The sequence below is a fragment of the Suricata suricatta genome, chromosome 13 (assembly GCF_006229205.1).
Source record: "Suricata suricatta isolate VVHF042 chromosome 13, meerkat_22Aug2017_6uvM2_HiC, whole genome shotgun sequence".
Taxonomy (NCBI): Eukaryota; Metazoa; Chordata; class Mammalia; order Carnivora; family Herpestidae; genus Suricata; species Suricata suricatta.
The window spans coordinates 62,838,564-62,859,319 of NC_043712.1; the positions used below are offsets into that span (position 1 = coordinate 62,838,564).

Below are 20,756 nucleotides of genomic sequence, written 5' to 3' on the forward strand. Positions count from 1 at the left end.
TCTCTCTCTCTCTTTCTTTCTTTCTTTCTTTCTTTCTTTCTTTCTTTCTTTCTTTCTTTCTTTCTTTCATGTTTTATTTATTTTTGAGAGAGAGAGAGAGACAGCGTGAGCAGGGGAGGGTCAGAGAGAAAGGGAGACACAGAGTCCAAAGACAGGCTCCAGGCTGAGTTAGCTGTCAGCACAGAGCCCGATGCGGGGCTAGAACCCATGAACTGTGAGATCCTGACCTGAGCCGAAGTTGGATGCTTATCCAACTGAGCCACCCAGGCACCCCTTCAAGATATTTTTTAAATAATTTAACACTGTCTTTCTGATTCTATGTTGCTCTTTATAAAAAAAATTTAAAATGTTTATTTATTTTTGAGAGAGAGAGACGGCATGAGCATGGAAGGGCAGAGAGAGAGGGAGACACAGAATCTGAAGCAGGCTCCAGGCTCCAAGCTGTCAGCACAGAACCCGACATAGGACTTGCATTCATGAATCCTGAGATCATGACCTGAGCTGAGGTCAGATGCTTTAACTGACTGAGCCACCCAGGTGTCCCTTGATATTTTTTCATTATGTTTTCATATTTCATGTAGCCTTATAGAATACTGTTCAGCAGGAAGGTTGGTTTCAATTATAGAGTCTACCATCATCTGAAGTAGAACTGAAATTGGATGCAATTTTAACTAAGTATGTTTACACTTAAACATATTCTGTACTTTTGTTCACCTCACCCATCCTGGTTAATCAAGAGAACTTGTATAGACTTTTACTTCCAGCTATTTAGAGTAGCTAGAAGAACCAGATAAAACATCTTTTGAAGCCATGGGAAAACTACAGAGATGCCCAGTACTAAGGGGTTAAGATCTTGGCAGTGAAAGGAAGTGCAGTGCACCGAGTAGATATTCTTTAGCAGCTTTTCACCCTTGGGGCAATTTGCCATTTCTTGAGAAGCTAGGGGAGACCAAGAACCTGCAAGAGGGCCTATGCTACTAAGTCAGTGAAGTTAGCAACTCTTTTGTTAGTTTTAGGGGGTTGGATAGACATACATTGGATCTCCATAGAAAAAAATTGTCATTCTTACTACCTAAAACTGTAAGGCTTCTGTATGTCTAGAAACATCATAAAAACAGGCCAATGGATAAAATTAGAAAATCGCTGTTTTTCAATCTCTAATGGATCTAAAATGATCATCAGTGGATCCTAACACCATTCAGGAAAGAGTTGATGGTAACCTTTATAGTGGATGGATTAGGTTGACAGTACCTGAAACAGATCATTTTCAACATTATGGTATATGAGACAACCAGTTATGTGCTTTCTGGTTTAATTCAAAGGACACACCACTACAAATGAAGTATTCTTGGAAAAAGATTGACCCCGAATCTAAAAAAAAACCTTCCAAATCATGCTCTCAGTTTGTATGCAGTATAGGGCAGAGCAAAGCAAGCTAACACCACAGGAATGAAATCACAAGAAAGAAATACACAAGTATGAAAGATTCTATTAGTTAATACAATGGATTCTATTAGCCTTTTCTATTGGTTGCTTTTTTCAAGGGATGGATGATATGAAACAATTAAAAAAAAGAGGAGTAATTGTTACAGATTAAGAGAGACTTATTTTTACATTATTTTATTACAGAGTAAAGGAGAAGTATCAATATTGACCATATGTAATATGCAGATCTTGTTTGGATTGTAATATAAACAACCCAATATAAAAGAAAATTTTAAAGAAATTTCAAAATAGATGGGCCATTAGGTGATATTTATTAGGTTTATTTGGCTGGATTTATTGGGTGTGAAAGAGATAGTGTACTCAAATTTTTTTTTAATCCTTAGAAGAAGGAGATCATAGCAAAGTATTTTGGATGAAGTGGTGTGATAGCTGTGATTTGCTTTAAAATGGACATTTTTGGTAATTGTTCAGACTAGTTAGTGGATACATAGCAGTTCATTTGGCTGTTTTGTCTACTTTTTGGTAAATTTAAAAATACTCAGTAGCCAGTTTTGAAAAAAGAAAAGAAACATCATAAACAAAAATTCACTTATAGTCTGTGCTTTAAGTGAGACCATCATAAGTTGTAAAAGTCTGTTGTGTACGAGTGGTGTCAGAAAAAGAGACAAACCTCATTTTATTTGCACATCATTCTTTCCTGTTAGTCTTATCTGTTAGACCTGTGCAGCTCCCTCACTCTTGAGGAGGCATACCTTGATCCATAGTCTCAGTAAGACTATATGGAAAGGAAGGAAAAGGAAGAAGCAAAAGTAGGGTATGTTCATATTGAAGGAATAGAAAAAGGGTACTAAGTAGGCAAAAACCACAGCACTCTGCTGCCTTTCACTTGTTGGCTACTCAGTACACACAGACCTACTGCTTTCTACACAAAGAATTTTTAAAACACTTCCAACTAATATAATTTAGCTTTTCCTTTAAAAAGGGAGGTAATCTAAAGTAATGCCTGGTTAATACTTCTGACTTCATGTCCAGGAGTTCTGGATAATGTCAGCCTATAACAGAGATGGGAAGAGGCATCTCTGTTATAATCTGTAAATCATAGACTTTGGAAAATTTATATACTAGTAATATACTCTATAGGTTCAGTAGTAGGAGAGGGAAAAATGAAAGAAGGGAATTTAAAAAAATTATATGACACAGCAAGCAAGACATACAGATAGCATCCGAAACCTCACTTGTGCATTTTGCTCAAGCAGGTGTTATTTGCACATGATGATAGAGTGCTGCTGGGCACACCTGGCTTTGTGGCTTGGAGGATCAGTCCAAGTCACTAAGGCCTGCTGTAGGCTCTTCCCAGAATCCAGATCTTCCACACACACTTTAAGCAGCATTGGATCTGCTGGGTCATACATGCTTAGTGGCAGAGCGCTTCAGCATGGACCAACTGTGCAGTGATTCTTGCTCTGGGTCCTTCCCATATTTTCTCATTGCCTGAAGTGGGTTGAAGCAGATAAATAGTCTAAAGCCCATGCAGTTTATATTCAGAATCCTAGATATATCAGCCAAATGTTTTGTCTCTTAGCAAGTGTGAGGTATAACAATTATCAATCACTTTCTTTTTTGTTAGCTCATTGTTACAATCTTGAGTAATTAGTATTCATAGAATTAAATTGAAAAGGTGCAAAAAGGTATATGGTAAAACCCAAGTTTCTTTTCTGCACCTGTCATCCAGCTACCCAGGTCTTCACAGTGGAGGCAATACTGGTACTAGTCTGTTGTTTATCCTTTTAAACGGCATATCCTGGCGTGGACTATTGGATCATAGGAAACTTCCTGAAATGGCAGTCCCTGTATGTTTATGGAATTTATATCCCACCATTTGGAATACATGCAAGGCACCCGGATCTCCTTCATCTCCAGGTTCTGTCAGCAGCTAACTTCACTATGGTAGACCAGTGAAGTACACTGTGTCCTGAGTTGATACCTCCAAGGGAGGTAAAAGTGAACTGCTTTCTCCTGTCTTCTGGTTATCCCTATGGACAAATACATTTACTATCAGCTTCATAACTACATTTTAGGTGACTAGGGCGGTTTTAATTTGATCTAGTTGGGATCTACATCTGAAAGTACAGCTTGAGCTGGAGTCACCATTTGAGTATGTTTATAATAGCCTAATATCGTTGACTGAGACTCACTGGCCTCTTGGTTGGAGAGGTGGGGTTTTCTGCAAATCACCAGACATTGTTTTTTGACAATCCAGTGGCTTTCGCTTGGCTTCACTTTCTACGAGAAGAGTATAATGAGGTAGGGGCCCTAATCATAGCAGTACCTCGTTGATCTACATTACCTTCTTGTTCCATAGACTCTGGCTTCCAAAACCTTTATATGAACAGAAGTTTTCCTGCCATTTTCCATGATTTGGTCCAGTAACCAGTTGTAACTTCTCTTTTCTTCAAAGGTGTGTTGTCTGCAGCCCACTATCTGGTTTGTATTAGATATTGTATCAGTATATATTTGTGAGGTTGTTTTTTTTTTAAACCACAGACATCAATAATGGTTAATATAAGAAAAAATAAAAAGATTTTGTGGAAAGTCCCTAGGTAGTGGACAGAATTAGAGAGCTGAAGGGTGCCTGACTGTTTCATTTGGTGGAACAGGTGACTCTTGATCTCGGGGTCATGAGTTGGAGCCCCCTGATGGGTGTGGAGATTACTTAAAAATAAAATCTAAAAAAAAAAAGAGCTTAAAACTATAGCTTGTTATGGACATGGTGTAGGGTAGCCTTAGGGATCTAGACTAAGAGAGTCTTTGGAATGACTCAGTTCCATTGTTATGTCCATCTACTCAAGACTCAGATTCCCAGCACAGAGTCTGGTTTGCCTAACTTGAATCACCACCTCACCTCTTGGCTAATGTCATAAAGTGCCTTGATTAATAGACTCACCAAAACTAGTAGAATGGAGAAGGGGTTCTTTCCTCAAGGGAAAGAAGGGAAGAGGAATACGCAACCTGCCAGTCAAAAGATGCCCCTTCCAGAGTGTTCAGATTAGGTCAACGGCAGTAGGGATGCCATTGGCTTTTGGGGGAAGACCATTTTTCTTTGTGAGTTGCTGTCCCAGTGCATTGCAGTATGTTCAGCATCCCTGGCTCCTGGGCACTAAATGCCAGCAGCACCCCCACTGCTAGCCATCACAGTCAGGACACCACTTGTTTCCTAACCACACCATCTCCCCCCTACACAGGCTGTGGAACAGCCCAGCAGGACCACTGCACTGCATGATCCCTAAAACTATTTGCATTTAAAACAGTCTGATCCCCTAATGCATCCCCTAAGCAAAATGTTGTTTGTAATTTGGCCATAATGAAATAATCCCTGTCACTTCTACCAAAAAGGTCTTCAGTTTAGTGTCCCCAACTATCTAAACAGACCTGCATATAGAATCGTATGAAGTATATAAGGAATCCATTAATTTGTTTCTTCAGCTTATTTAAGGGCACAGACTTTAGAGCCAGAATCTCTGAATTCAAATCCCACACCCTGTAGCTCTGCTGTTTACTAGCAGTTACTTCCTTTGGGCTTTTCCATAATCTTATTTTGAGCAATTACATAATCTCTCTATGCCTGTGTAAACTGAGGATAATAATAATACCCATTTCATAGGGTTGCTATGAGGATTAATATAGCTAATGTGCATAAAGTATTTAATATATTGTCAAGAGCATAGTAAGTGTATGTATGTATAAGCTATTACTATATTTATAAAATGGAATGTTAGAAATTAAGTTTCTCATAGATATGCCTTTAAAATTTTTTTCTGGGGAAGTTACCTCTTAAAAAGTAAATTGCTCTATCTGGAAAAAGCATTTCGTTATTTTGTTTTAGCAGTTTAGAACTATACTTTAAAAATATTAGTTAATTATTCATTCCTTTATTCAATATTTATTGTGTGCCAGGTATGTATTAAGTCTTTTTTTTAATGTTTATTTATTTTTGAGACAGAGAGAGACAGAGTGCGAGCAGGGGAGGGGCAGAGAGACAGGGAGACCCAGAATCTGAAACAGACTCCAGGTTCTAAGCTGTCAGCACAGAGCCTGACTCAGGACTCAAACCCATGAACCATGAGATCATGACCTGAGCTGAAGTCAGTTGCTTAACTGACTAAGCCACCCAGGCGCCCCTAAATCTTTTTTTTTTTTTTAAAGAAAGTTTATGTATTTTGAGAGGGTTTGGGAGGAGAGAGGATCCCAATCAGCTCCAAACTGGATGTGGGGCTTGGACTCACAAACTGTGAGATCATGACCAGAGCTGAAACCAAGAGTTGGATGCTTAATTGACTGAGCCACTCAGGTGTCCCAGGCCTGTGTTAAATTCTAAGAGGGAATTTATATACTGGTGGAGGAAGCAGTAACTAAGTGAGCAGATAAATGTCCAGGGTAATTACTGATGTGTTAAGAGCTGTGGAGGAATCAGCGGAAAGCCCTGGAAGCAGGGAAGGGTTCCCTGTGTTCGTAGAACAGAGGAGAGTCCTGGACTGGACAGTGGGCAGCGGAGGAGAGGCAACATGGGAAATGTGAAGGTGTGCCAGAGCCATGTTTTTGCAGGACTTCAGAGGCTCCAGTAAGGAGCTGGGGTCTTTCCTACAGAGAGCTGGGATTTCTTTCCAAGGAACTGTTGAAGTTGGGGTGGAAAGGTTTTTAGCAGGAGTGTGCTGGGTCTGATTTCCTTTTGGAAAAGTTGTTTTTGTTGACTGTAGACAGTAAATTACAGAGGGCCAGGTGGGACCAGGTAGAAGCCCCTAGGGAAGAAATGAATGGGATAGGATGGGATGGGATGGCATGGCAGCAATGGAACTGGAAAGGAGTGGATGAAGCTGAGTAAGGTCACATATTTATTTTGGAGGTAGAATTGACAGGTGTCGGTGATGGCTTGGATCAGGAGGTTGGTGAGAGAAAGGGAGGAATCAGGGAGAAGGCCTAGATTTGTGGCTATTATGTGCTGTTTGTCACTATTGGTAAACCTTTTTTTTGCCTCATGGTCCTTTATAAAGCTAAATTTTTAGTACCATTTAGTGCAGTTTTTAGTACTTGGTCTCAAGATTTTTTGCACTAAAGCCAAATTTTATGATCTTAAATATTTTTGTTTTCTTATTTAATAATGAAACTCCCTTTGTTGATGTTTTTGGCACTTAATTGGGACCACTTTATCTGTTAATTATTGCTGCTGAGAATTTGAACTCACTCACCATTTGCAGAGCTGTCTTTTGAAATCATATAATTGAGTATCAGCTCTGCCCCCAAGGACATAGGAGAACTTGTAAGAGCCTGCACCTGATGAGAAGCAGCTCTCCCTTCTCTACCAGGTGTGCTTCATATGGGTGAGGATGGTAAGGGGCTAGGATGGTGGTGGGCTGATGATGGTGAGGGGCTGGGATAGTGGTGGGGCACCTATGGTTTATTTTACCTAGCTCTGCTGAGGCGCTTCCTCACTTTGCAATTCTACTTTTTATCAAGTGCTTCCGGTGGGATAGATCAAGTTTATGAGCTATTTTCTTCCACTTAGCACTAATACACCTCTTCAATAATTGCAGGTTTTTCTATTTTACTAAAATACTTCTTCTTGTGGAAGAATTGAGATCAAGCATATACACTAGTCTTTAATTAAATAGATTGTTCAGATTGATGGCATGTGGAATGAATTATTTTACTCTTCTAAAAAGTGAAGAGAAAATGGGAAGAAATTCCAGTGGACAGTAATGCAAAGAGATTTTTTTTAACACCTAAATGAGAAGCCAGAAATGCATATGAAACATGGGAACTTCAAAAACATTTTTTAGACACAGACTATTATTAAGCACGTATGGATGTTTTTGATTTCCCATTACATTAAAATACCCAAATGAAGTTCATGTACAGAACTTTTAAAAATAGCTCCATCTTGAAAAAAAGGTATAAAGTATCATCTGCTGTGCTTTTTGTGCATAATTAGCATGTGTCTGTAAAAGTGTAATGACTTCCAGTGTAATATTACTACTCATGATAAAACGTTCATGGTAAAAACTGGAGCTACAGCTGGGTGACATATTTTAAAGTAATTCAGAGGTGACTCCGTAGAAGGGACGCTACTTTGGTCCCTTGTACTCCCCGTTTCACTCATCAGTAGAGCATGGAAATCACCAATAAAAATCCCTTAAATAATGTTTCATTTTCCCCCTTTCTTATAGATATGATGTGTGCTCACTGTTTCTTTCACTGCTTGGCGGGCTACTGTGAAGATACACCACCTTTCCCCTTTTTCCATGATGGCTCAAGATTCAGGAGGCTTTTCTTCTGATTATCAGTTTTGGATGCAGAAACTTTCTTTTTGGCATCAGGCGTCCACTTTGGAAACCCAGCAAGACACCTGCCTTCATCTGCCTCGATTTCAGGAATTCCTGAGGCAGATGTATGAAGTCTTGAAAGAGATGGTAGGTAGTAGACCAAAATAATGAATCTCTGCTGCATTTCACCAAGCCTGAATGTTATCTGGGGTCAGGGACTTGTGGTATTGACCCGCTGGACTAGAAAGAGAAGTTGCCCATAGGTAATATAGATGGGGTGATTTCCTTGTCTCTGATTTCTTATGATTTCCGTCTTGCCTTTTTGATTAATTACCTTGTCACATGAGCCTTCCTGACCAATAAAGCTGGTTTTGTTTTTGTTTTTCTTTTTAAAACAAGACCGTGACAGTTGTTGTCAGGTAATAATTGGGATTCTTTTAAAGACCTTTGCATCTATTAAATATTGAAGAGTTTTCTGAAATGCTTCTTTATGCTGTTCTTTAATGGTGTCCTAGAGTAGGTTCTACTAAGAGATAATAATTATTAAGATCTCTTATGAATATTTTAAGTGGTCTTTTCTGGTGAATATTAAAATCTTGAGTATCTTCACTATTGTTATATAATATATTGTTCAAAATTTGACATATTTTCATTTTGACATGATTTCTCATTTTTATTGCAGTGGATATTTTTATGAATTAACATGCTTTCATATTATGACACTATTATTTGTTTTACACTTTCTAATTTTAAAATGAAAAGCAAAATTGTCATTTAATGTAAGTGTTCTTGTGTTACATTTTTCTTTTCTTAATCTAAGAAGCAACTCAGAAGTTTGTGGAATTATTCATGTTGATGATATGAGTTCATATGTCGTTAGCAACTAGAAGGAAGGATGTAGTCTGTATGATCAACCAGTGCTAACTTTTAAAATTGTTTCTCTGTAATTCGACTTCGGAAGCTCGGCTTTAAATTGGTCCCAGAAAGTCTAGGGCTGGCCTTGACGCTAAGACAAATGTGAAGTATTTATTGGTATAGCAGCTTACATTCAGCTTATGTACATGTTACCTCATTTAGGTCTTATTTTTGAACTTTCTTGAGAGGTAAAGAAGTGGGGAGAGGGCAAGTTGTACAAAAACATGTACATTTTTTCATCTTAAGCTGTTTTCTGTTTGGTTGATCTTTTTTGTCTCAGGTTTTAGGTTGTTGTAGATTAAGTATGATGTCATTTAGCATGTAGTAACTGAAATAGTAATGAACAGAGATATATATCTTTATGCTTTGGCTGCTTTTATTTCTTTTTACAAGTTCCAGAGTTCTTGTCCTCCAAAACCTTCTTTGAAATAGCCCCAGTGAAGCTGAGTTAAGAACCTCTCTTATGTTAGAGTAAAAAACCAGGATGAAAACATGTTATTATAGAGCTATTAATTGCCCACAATATTTTGTTCACTATTTTGCTGTCTTTGTTATTTTTAAACAAATATGAGTAAAATAAAGGTAATTTTGTAGCAAGATTTTAGGTAAATGTGCTGTACATCTTAGTTTTGGTGATGTGGTTTAAGGATGAAGTAAGGTGGGCAGTACTTGTTAAATGAAGTACTTGTTAAATTTTATTTGAATTTCCAACTTTTCTGAAATATATACTAAACAGTAAAACTCCCTCAACCTATAGTGTCAGTTCAACCTTTCTATGTTGTATAATGTCCTTTTATTAACCAAAGCATAATTTTCTTTTACAGGATTCAAATATGATCATTGAAAGATTCCCCACAATAGGTCAACTATTGGCAAAAACTTGTTGGAATCCTTTTATTTTAGCATTTGGTAAGAATCCAAAGCCTGCCCTCTCAAAATATAAACTTTTCATGATAATTTTAATCTTTGAATTGTTTAACAAAATACAGAATTTCAAATTATAAATTTTCTTCTATTTTTAATGAAACCGCTATTCAAATATATTCATTGTTCCATTAGAAAGATAGTATCCTTTTCTTGTCCATATATGTGTGTATAGATAATCACACACACACATACACACACATAGATATTTAAGAAAATAGAACTCCTTGTATTATAGAGTAGACTCTTTTTTTTAATTTAAAAAAAGGTTAAAAAAAATTTTTTTTTACAATTTATTTTTGAGAGCCAGAGAAAGACTGTGCCACCAGGGGAGGGTCAGAGAGAGAGGGAGCTACAGAATCTGAAGCAGGCTCTAGGCTCTGAGCTAGCTGTCAGCACAGAGCCCGACGTGGGGCTTGAACCCACAAACCGTGAGATCATGACCTCGTGAGCTGAAGCCAGATGCTTAACCGACTGAGCCACCCAGGTGCCCCTAGAGTAGACTCTTTGAGATGATTATCATAACTTCATTTTTAATTCAGTATAAAATGGTTATAATAATGAAATAATTTCTTGTTTCACAATTTCACATTAACTTGCACACTACTCTTTTCAATGTGTAAAATCATTCTTTAGTATGATCTGAATGATCTGAATCTTCCCACAGCCATGACATTTTTTATGGATGACATTTTGGTTTTAGCTAAGGTGAAGAGGACTTTGGGGACACATTGGGGGAGGTGTTCCTTCTCTGACTCCTGTCTACCTGTCCAGCCTCATTTCCTATATAATCCTCTGCAACCACACCACACACATGGTAGCCAGGTCAAGTTACTAAGTGTGCCTTGAAAGCACATGATGTCAGGTCCTGCAACATGTGATTCCTTTGTTTGGAGCTCTGTTCTCATCTCCTGTCCTCTTAAACTTTCTTTGAAATAGTTTTGCTGGGGCTGCTTTAGGAACTTCTTTTAGTGTCTTCATAGCTGATAGCATTCCCCTTAATCATAATACTTACTACACTGTTTTGTAATTATTGGTTTGCCTGTCTGATATTCTGGAAGACTGAATGCCTCTCAAGAGCAGGAACTATGGTTTTAGTTCTTTTTGTCATTCTAGGGCCTAGAATAGGGTGGAGCAGGCACATCTGAAGGTGTACAGTGGAGGTTTATTGCCTTGGCTTGGCTATATTTGTAGCTGGCTTAGTATTTACTTTTCATATTTTTTAAAGTCAAAGGCTACTTGCATAATATAATGACATTAGAATAAAAAATAAAATCAGTATTACTCTATGATATCTTAAAGAATTGTACAATTTCTCTTTTCTAGCCTGTCATAAATGAACTCAGTGGGGGAGGAGACAGGGCTGCAGGGGGTCCTGGGAGCACACACACGTGGGTACACCACACACAAAAACTCACCCTCTCTGTCCCAACCCTCAACTGTTCCTCTTCCTCTCCACTTGCTTCTCCTCCTCTTTGAGTTGACTCTTTGTCCCCCACCCTTCCTAGGTTGTTGAAGTTCTTGATCTCAAAGGGCAAAGTCATCACTGTATTTGCCCACCAGGGCCATACCCACTTGCCCTAAGTTCATATATTTCAACTAGGTCAGTGTTTTTCAAATAACTTTGATCAGAAATATATTATCTGTACATGTATATATGCATACATACACAGAGATGTGTATATACACACACATTTCATGAAAGAATGCTTGTTTTGATTTTATGCAGGCATATTCACTATATTATTATAAAAATGGTCTTCATGACCCCAAATTATTTTTACAATCCCCAGATAGGTCATGTCCAAATATTTGAAAAACACTGAGTTAGGCCAATGATACTGATGGCATGAGAAAGGAAGAGATATTGTTGAATTTCCTCCATTTAAAGGCACCATCCATTGTTAGATACTTTACACATTGAAGAACCACTTTTTAGAAAAATAAATACTACATCCTTTTAGTGTACATAATGAATGTAGGATACAACTCTAATTCAGAAATGTTAAGATGTGGGAAAGTTTGTGCTGTACAATAAAGTGGAATGGGGGGCATTGCTGATGTTCTCCTGGTTACTGTTCTCTGTGGATTGCAGAGTGGATCTGAGTCCTTGATAGTTTTGTGTATTTATTTTGAGAGAGACAGAGCGTGAGCTGGGGAGGGGCAGAGAGAGAAAGAGAGAGAGAAACAATTTAAACCAGGGTCAGCGCAGAGCTGGATGTAGGGCTCGAACTCAGGAAATCATGAGATCATGACCTGAACTGAAATCAAGAGTCAGACACTTAATCGACTTTGCCACCCAGGTGCCCCAAGTCCTTGATAGTTTTGCAGGATAGGTAATTATGGATTAGTGCAAGAAAGTCACTTTCCCCATAATGTAAAACTGATAAAAGCCAGGAACCCACACCTCTAGAGCCTGCATTGTTGTAATGATCAGGCCTGTGGATCACACTATTGTGGTTGAAGTAGTCTAGTTCTGGCTTTAACACTAGTCAGCCTCACATGAATGTTTATTTTCACTGGGCACGTATTTGCTAAGCTTTTTTCCTTTTCATTTTTTTTCTCTCAATATGCCAGGCCTAGGAAAACATGGCTCATAATTTCTGTCCACCAGAATCATCCAGTCAGAGAGAAAAGAGACCTCAGTAAATCAGCCTGACTCAGGCCTGACTTGTGGAGCTGTGAACAAAGAGAGAATGGAGTTTGAGTTGGGGCCAACTCTTAGGGGACAGTAGATGAGATGGGATTTTCTGAGACAAGCCGTCAGACTTGCTAGGTTTCAGATTCCTTATTTGTAAAAGTAAGAAGCCTAGACTGATTAATTCCTATGGCCTTAAACTTGTGTCTATGGTCTTTCCTTATCACCTGTCCCCATTACATTGGGTCCCTCTGACACCAGAAACAAATTCTCCATCTCTTTTTGTTTCAAAGTTTGTATTATGTTTTGAACTTTCAGCTTCCTAGTTGAGTTGTACCTTAGGTTCTGAGCTTAGTGGAGACTGACAGGCAACAGAATGCATGATGAATCAAGTCTTGCCTATGTTGCTACTATTGTTTTGCTAGTTGGGCATTATCCAGGAAAGGATTTTTTCTTAGGGTTTTATAATATCAAAATCACTTTTTAAATGTAGGAAATGTGACAGTTTCTATGAAAGAAAGATGTAAACCTCTGGTAATGTTAAATGAGAATTGAATCAGAGATAGGACAATAAGGAAGAAGGAAGGATTTGGAAATGAAAAGACACTGCAGAGAAGAGAAAAAAACATAATGGAAGGGGAGGGGACACCTTTTATTCACGAGTATTCTCTTCATAAACTTACAGATTTCACCTTCTTGGAATTCTGGCCTGGTTTTCTAGTTCTTCCCTCATGATTGAGCATGGAACAGCTATAATGTCACTATTTGCTATTTATTGCTATATAACAATTTGTACCCAAACTTGTTAGCTTAAAATAATAAATATTTATTGTCCTAAAATGCTACCTTCACACTTTTAAATTACAGATTTAAAGTTTACAGAATTAATTTAGCTTTCATTTGGAATTTAAAAAAAAATAGGGGTACCTGGGTGGCTCAGTCGGGTTAAGCATCCAACTCTCTGTTTCGGCTCAGGTCAAGCCCTTGCATGGGCTCTCTGCCGCCAGCGCAGAGCCCACATGGGATTCTCTCTGTGCCCTCCCCTGCTCATGCTGTCTCTGTCTCTCTCAAAATAAGTAAATAAACTTCAATACAATACAATACAATACAATATTAGGTGGCAAATGTATGTTGGTATATTATTTTCCCTTCCACTCATTTTTAGAATCCAAATTTGCATGAAGATTGTCAGTGACTGCTTGCATGGTGAATCCCAGGCATTTTCCCGTATCATTTAACTGCTCTGCGGGACGTCCACTCTGGATCTAGGGGCCTGGCGGGGGGGGGGGGGTGCTGACCGATGCCTTCTCCCTTGTCGTCAGTGTTGGAGGTGCTCAGAAATAACAAGTGACGGCTTGCATCTGTAAATCCCTGAAGCAAAGTAAACTCCTGAGCAGTACATTTCAGTGAATTTCAGTACTTGGACTCAGCAAAGTAAGGCACCTCCTAAAGACCTGGTGAACATTACTCTGGCTCTTCTCTTTTTTGCTTTTGTGTTTTATGAGAGAAAAATTTAAAAATGATATACTTGTTGAACTAAATGTGCAGACTCACTCAACATGTAGGGAAAATTTCCATTTGTTAGATTCTGTTACATTTAAGTTCCACAAAATAACATTTTCTTTCTTTAGTTCCTCCTTCTCCTTTCCCTCGTTCTCCTCTCTTAGAGGTGAGTGTCTGCTTTTTGGAAATGCTCCCCATTGGGCTGCATTTTTTCTAACAGGGGAAGCCTTATATAATAAGCATATCATGGGATGTGTCTGACACCCTGTGACAAGATAATTAGAATTTCTTTTAATATTTAAAATATTGTAAGTACAACAGTCACAATTTTAACCCATGACATTGGTTCAACCTCAAGAATCCTAGGACCATTAGAAGTTAAATTACGTGATGTGTGAAATAAACCTAAAATAGGCAAGCCGGTGATGTATTTGAGCTCATAAAAACTAGGAAAAAGGAAAAAGAATGTCCTTCAGAATAATGCCTGATAAAGTTGTTCAGAGGTGTTACCAGGAGAGCATAAACCTACAATGTTTATGGGGAAAATATGGGTTTAAAAATTACCATTAATATCCTTTGGTGTGTGGTTGAAAGTGAAGAGGTAGCTTGCTGTAGTTTGTATTTTCCTTATTTCTTGTAAATCCTTAGAAATCCTGTGTTTATGAGATTGCAGAAGATAAGAAGGTCAAGGGCGGCGGGTGATTCTGCAGAGGATCGAGTCCAGGTGCTGAGTCTCCTCAGCTTCTACTCAGTGGCTGTCCAATACAGGCCACAGTCGGTCGGCTCTAGTTTAGGTACTGACATCTTCAGTTTGAGGCATCATTCTTGCTTCTCAGTTGTGTAAATCTTGAAATCTCCAAATGGAATGGCACAGTTACCAAAAGAGGAAAAGGAAAATGGCTCACTGAGTGGATATTCTTGCCAAGTATAAGATTTCCAAGTTCAGCGTTTTCATCACATATTTGGTAAAGTTTTCAATTTTAGAGTAAAGGATGAGGAACATGAAAGAGGCTTCTATTTTATCTAAACCTCTTAGTACTAAACAATATATTTTAAAATGATCATTTTGTTAAATTTCTTTTTAACAAGTTGTAATATTTTGGGATATTAGAAAATTAAAAGATTAAGACAAATATAAACTACTGTCTTGTAACAGTAAATCTGCCTTAAAAAGTTTGAAATTACTAATGGTTTGAAATATGCTTTGAAAGAACTGATCTTAAGAAAAGCCCACTTCTTTTAGTTATTTCCATCATTCTTTCCTGGGTTTATCAGAAAAGGAATTGACCACACAAGGGCTAAGCATCAGTAATCCTGAAACCGCAAGAATAAAAAAACCCTACAAAGTTAAGTTTCAAACATGGTCCTGGATGCTTGTTCTGTGAAATTGATATTCTGTGAAAATTTGATATTTTCATAAAATATAATAAATATATTTCCTTTAAGTATAATGTTTAAATTTTTCTTATACTGGTTATCATTTCTTTCTATTTGCTAAAACCTTATTTTAGTTTTTCATTTTTGCAGATGAAAGCCAAAAAATTCTACTGTGGTGCTTATGTTGTCTGATTAATAAAGAACCACAGAATTCTGAAGAATTGAAACTGAACTCCTGGACACGGGTAAGAGTAAATCTTGTTCTACACTGCTTTGCATTAAATTGATTGTTTAAAGGTGCTGCTTTAGTAGTCCAATTTTGTGAAATTTTAGAAACTTTTTCAAATACAGTCTTGACTGTCCCAATTATCTTACTGGGTATAGTTATTCAAGAGATTGCAGTTTTGCTTGATTGTGAATTCCAGAAGATAGTGGTGAACTTTCCCTTGCCTAGAAAACAACTAATGTGTGATTTTGTAAAGTTACTTTCAGGCAATTAAAGGAATGTTCTCTCTTTCTTTTAAGCAATTGGTATACTTAAAAAATTGTTTTTCCCTACTAACCTAGTTTAAATACTTACATAATTTCTAAGTACTTCTCTTCATCTGTCGGAATTTAATCTGTAGTAAAATGAAAATTCAGAAGTACCCTGGGAGCCGCTGCCTTTATTTTATGTCCTGAAGAAGGTATCCAGGCCAGGATGCTCAGACTAGCACCTCATGCTTTTTGGCTGCTGCTGCTTATACCGTCAAATTGGTCACTCTAATGTGCTAGTCCACGTAGCTAACAGTTTCCTACACCCCTGTCTGTTTTTGCTTTCTCTTGAAGGGCAGGCACAAGTTGGCGAGTGTTGTAGGATTAGGCTGTGGCTGCCCTCACTACTAGCAAGTTGCCTGTTCTCTTCTCATACCCCACACTGTCCTGTTGCGATAACCCCACGGACTCGCTGATGCCTGTCAGACTTCACTTAGTATGCGTATGGTTCAGATGAGCATATTATGAAATCACCCACCCAGGTTAATGCAGATGGTTTTGTCTATCAGTCTGACTGGTGATATCATTCCACTCACTGCTTTTTACTGTTGTTTTGTTTTATACAAAATTGCCGACAGAGCTGACAAAAACAGTGTTTGTATTTTACTGTTAGATTGAAAGAATTGAAAGGACAGTAGAAGTGAAAAGGTTTGGATGAGGGAAGGAGAGGGTGTAGACTTTAACTGGAAAGTAAGTTACTGTAAAGAGCTGAAGAAAGGAACTGATTTAAGTAGAATTAGGTAAGAAAAGTTCTGAAAAACAAGGCTATCTCAACAGAATAACATATTTAGTCATTAATTTTTCAATTGTTGCTTTTATATTTGATGTTACAGTGATTACTTAGAATATATTTTTGTATTCACTAGCTCATGAAGTCCTGAAATATAGGCCATCTAATGAAGTGTTTATAGGGTGATTGGGCTAAATTTCTTCATTTAAACTCATGACTTTATTAGCCTATTTAAAAATTTCTAGCTTTGTGTTTTATTCTGTGGATTTCCCTTATTTAATACTGCATCCATTTATCAACAGGCAATATCAAGTATAGCATAGGAAGGTTAAGTTACACTTAATTCCTGCCATCAGGGAATTCATAGTTATGTATAGGTGTGATGGTGACAGAGAGGAACCTTGCTCAGACTTGGGGGTTTGGAGATGTGTCCTGTAGGAGGTGCTACATTAGCTGAGTTTTGAAGGATGACCAGGAGAACAGGGCTAGAGCTTTAGGAAAGGACATTCCGGTCGTAGATGGAGCGTGCACAGAGATGGTGGCAAGAAAGCCAATGTCCTATTCAGGGAACTGCAGGTACTTAGACATGCTGGTGATGCAGCATGAAGCCCTATGTATAATAATGATAATAATAATAATAAGTTTTTATTTTATTTTGAAGGCGGCGGGGAAACTAAAATATTTTAAACAGAGAAATCATCTGGCCAGGTGTGAATTTTAGAAGCTTAACAGCAAAAGGAAATTGATTTGGAAGGGGCAGGGAAGCAATTGTAATGATCAAGTGAGAAATCATGCAGCCCTGAATGAAATGGAGAAGAGGGGCTAGACTTATAATGTGAATGAGGTAAATATTCAAAAGATGTAATGGCAGGTTAAGTGCAGATGCACTTAGGTGTAGATGGAGTTGAACATCCCCTTCTTAGGAGAAGGAATGATTTACACTTAGACAGTTGACTGTCTTCAAGGAATGAGAACAGTTGGAGCCTTGGGTGAGGGTGGGATTACCCAGGGCAATGGGGAGGGGAAAGGGCCGGGGACAGCATTGGGAGACACTGGCATTCAAGGAGTGAGGTGAAGAATAAGCTACACTGCAGGTTAAAAACAGGGAGTCAGAGATGTAGTAGGAGAGAAGCAGCAGCATTTTGAGAAGGAACAAGTGAGCCTTCATATCTGATGCTAATAGTGCAGCAATGTCCAATGCAGATAAGCTACATACTACATGGATAATTTAAATTTTCCAGTAGCTGGTTTAAGAAACAAAAAGAAATAAATGAAATTAATTTTAATAATATTTTATGGAACCAACATTTCAACATATAATCTATAAAAATTACTGAGATTATTTTATAATCTTTTTTCATTCATACTAAGTCACTGAAATCCAGTGTATATGTTACACTTAACATTTTACAACTACATGTTACATCTTAATTCAGATGCTAAATTTTCACTGGAAGTTTTTTTTTAATGTTTATTTACTTATTTTGAGAGAGAGAGAGTGCACCAACACGAGCGAGGGAGAGGTAGAGAGAGAGGGAGAGAAAATCCCACGCAGGCTCTGAGCTCTCAGCGCAGAGCCCAACATGGGGCTCGATCCCACCACTGAGAGGTATGACCTGAGCTGAAATTAAGAGTTGGACACTTCACTACTGTGCTACCCAAGTGCCTGTCACTGGAAATTCTTGATCTGTATTTCAGTTTCATAAAATTTACAGATGAAAAAGTAGGTTCATATGTCCAAATTGTTACAGAGAAACTTAGGACTGAACCAAGTGTCAATTTTGAAATTTAAATTTAATTAAAATTTTAAAAATTAAAAACTTACTTTCCTTCATTGTACTCACTACATTTCAAGTACTCAGTAGCTACATGTGGTCACTGTATTGGGCAGGGCAGCTTAGAGCATAATGCAAGGTAAGGATTGAAAAGCAGTGCTTGGATTTTGCCTCTAGGAGGAATGACCTGGGTGGGAATGGGTTGAGTGGGAGGTGCAAGAAAGTCTCCAGATAGTTACAGTTTGAGGAATGAAGGTAATAAGGTCAGGAAGTGGAGATGATAAACTTTGGTTACTTTTTGGAAAAACTTAGCCCTGAAAGAGGGAGATAGGAGGTGGTAGCCAGACCAGATCATAGAGTTAACTTGATTAAAATTGAGAAAGTCTTGAATATGCTTTTACACTGAAGAGAAAATGTAGGGATTTTCTATTAGGGAGGGGTTGAGGGCATATGAAATTGTGAAAACAGTTTACCTCCTCAGTATATTAGGCATGCCTGTCATATTACCTGATAAAAACATGTACAGTAATAATATTGATTGTTTAACTTTTAGCAGTCTAAAGCTAATTGCATACACCTATCACAAATCAGTACCCATACAGTCGTATACTGTTGGCGATAAATGCAGTAAGACAGATGTTTGTTGGTTTATCAATCAGTTGTACTTGTCTTAGATATACATTTATCTTAGAAGCAATATTTTCTTCCTGAAAGCTTTAGAAGTACATATTATATATTAAGGGTATGTAACTTGTCATCCAGTATCATTCTGAAAATTATACAAGTCATGTTTTAATAATATTTGTTAGTTCACTCAATGAGCATTTATCTAGTGCTGCTAGATTCTAATTGTGATAATAAAATCTTGGGTCATTCTGTGTTCCTGGAGCATCACAAGTGTGATTGAAATAGCCTAAGTCAAAAAGTAAGAATTTTCCTCTGTAAATTCTAAAATGCAGTAAAACTCAGATGATTAAATTTGAAAATGTTAGATTGAGTTGTATGAGTAGTATTTTTAGTAGAGCAGAGATGAAATAAGGGGTACCTGGTTGGCTTAGCTGGTGGAACATGTGACTCTTGTTCTTGGGGTTGTCCTTTCAAGTCCCATGTTGGGTGTAGAGATTATCTAAAAGAATAAAATCTTTAAGAAGAAAAAAAAACAGATGAAATAAAAATTATTTGCTGGCCGTATGCAGCATATGTTAGTTAATATGTTGGAATACAATGCAATGTTTAATACAATGTTGTTTTTTTTTTAAAGTTTTGCTGGTAACCTCAAATGTACCATCAAATAACTACCTCAGTGGCTATTCTTATAGTTTAGAGATTTATTGAAGTCACAGGACTCTTTCACATTTTTTCAGAATACTTGGTTCTTATAAAACTTAGTTTTACTATTGAATCAAACAGACACTTTTTGAGCACCTACTGTTTGTCAGGCCCTACAACGGAAGCTGAGGGTATAGGAGTGGATTTAAAGATAGTCTGTTCTGAGAGTTTGTAACCCAAGTGGGAGATCTACAGGCCTGCCACATTTAGGAGATAACTGTCCTCTCTGGGCAAGACCGTACCTCTGTAATTTTTATTTTGATGAGAAGAAAACAACAGAATACCAGGGATAAAGGTCAGTTAAAATGATTTTACTTAGTTTTTATTCCATTTCAAAATGCAGTGCTAAGCAATATCCAAATGCTACATGTATTGCTTTAACTTCGACTTTATTCCTCTTAAAAAAAAGAAAAACCCACATGAAATCTACACATGTGCAGAAAAGTGCATCAAACATAAATGTCAGCTTAAAAAGCATTGCAAAATAAATACCTATACCTACCACCTAGGTCAGGAAATAGAGCATTACCTGCCTCTGATAGGCTCCTTGCCTCCAAGTACCCCTTCTTGCTTCTGTGCCCCTTTCTCCTCTGTCGGTAACTACTAGTCTGGCTTTTATTTACAATTGCTTTATGGTTTTACCACTTAATTATGGAGTTTGGCTTATGATTTTAACTTGATACAAATGAAATAATACGCTATATATTGTTATGTGCTTGACTTACTGTACTCAGTATGATGTTTGTAAGATTCAGCCATGATCTTAGGTGTATTTGTCATTTGTTCATTTTCACTGCTATAGAGTATTCTATTTTATTAATGTACTACAGTGTTTATCCATTCTACCTTTGTTGGGAATTTGTTTCCAGTTGAGGAGAATTAGGAACAGTTGCTGTAACATTCTGTCCTATATATCCAAGATTCAAAACATGTATTTTTTTAATGTTTATTTTTGCGAGAGAGACACAGAGCACATGTGGGGGAGGAGCAGAGAGAGAGGGATACACAGAATCTGAAACAGGCTCCAGGCTCTGAGCTGCCAGGACAGAGCCCAATGTGGGGCTTGAACCCATGAACCTTGAGATCATGATCTGAGCCAAAGTCGGCACTTAAGCAACTGAGCCACCCAGGTGCCCCTGTTTTTTGTTTTGTTTTGTTTTGTTTTGTTTTGTTTTTTTAGAGAGATCAATGCACAAACGGGAGGGCCAGAGGGACAGGCAGAGAGAGAATCTTAAGGAGGCTCCACACTCAACATGGAGCCCAATGTG

General features: G+C 37.7%; 1 protein-coding gene across 1 annotated transcript in view; it reads left to right on the forward strand.

The window, feature by feature from the left end:
• Positions 1 to 20,756, forward strand: part of FANCC (FA complementation group C) — a 265,605-nt gene that overhangs the window by 90,578 nt on the left and 154,271 nt on the right. Inside the window, exons 3-5 of the mRNA XM_029920949.1 lie at positions 7,668 to 7,910; positions 9,503 to 9,587; positions 15,271 to 15,365. Coding sequence (XP_029776809.1) covers positions 7,743 to 7,910; positions 9,503 to 9,587; positions 15,271 to 15,365 — 348 coding nt within the window. The 5' untranslated portion in view covers positions 7,668 to 7,742. The remainder of the gene's footprint in view (positions 1 to 7,667; positions 7,911 to 9,502; positions 9,588 to 15,270; positions 15,366 to 20,756) is intronic.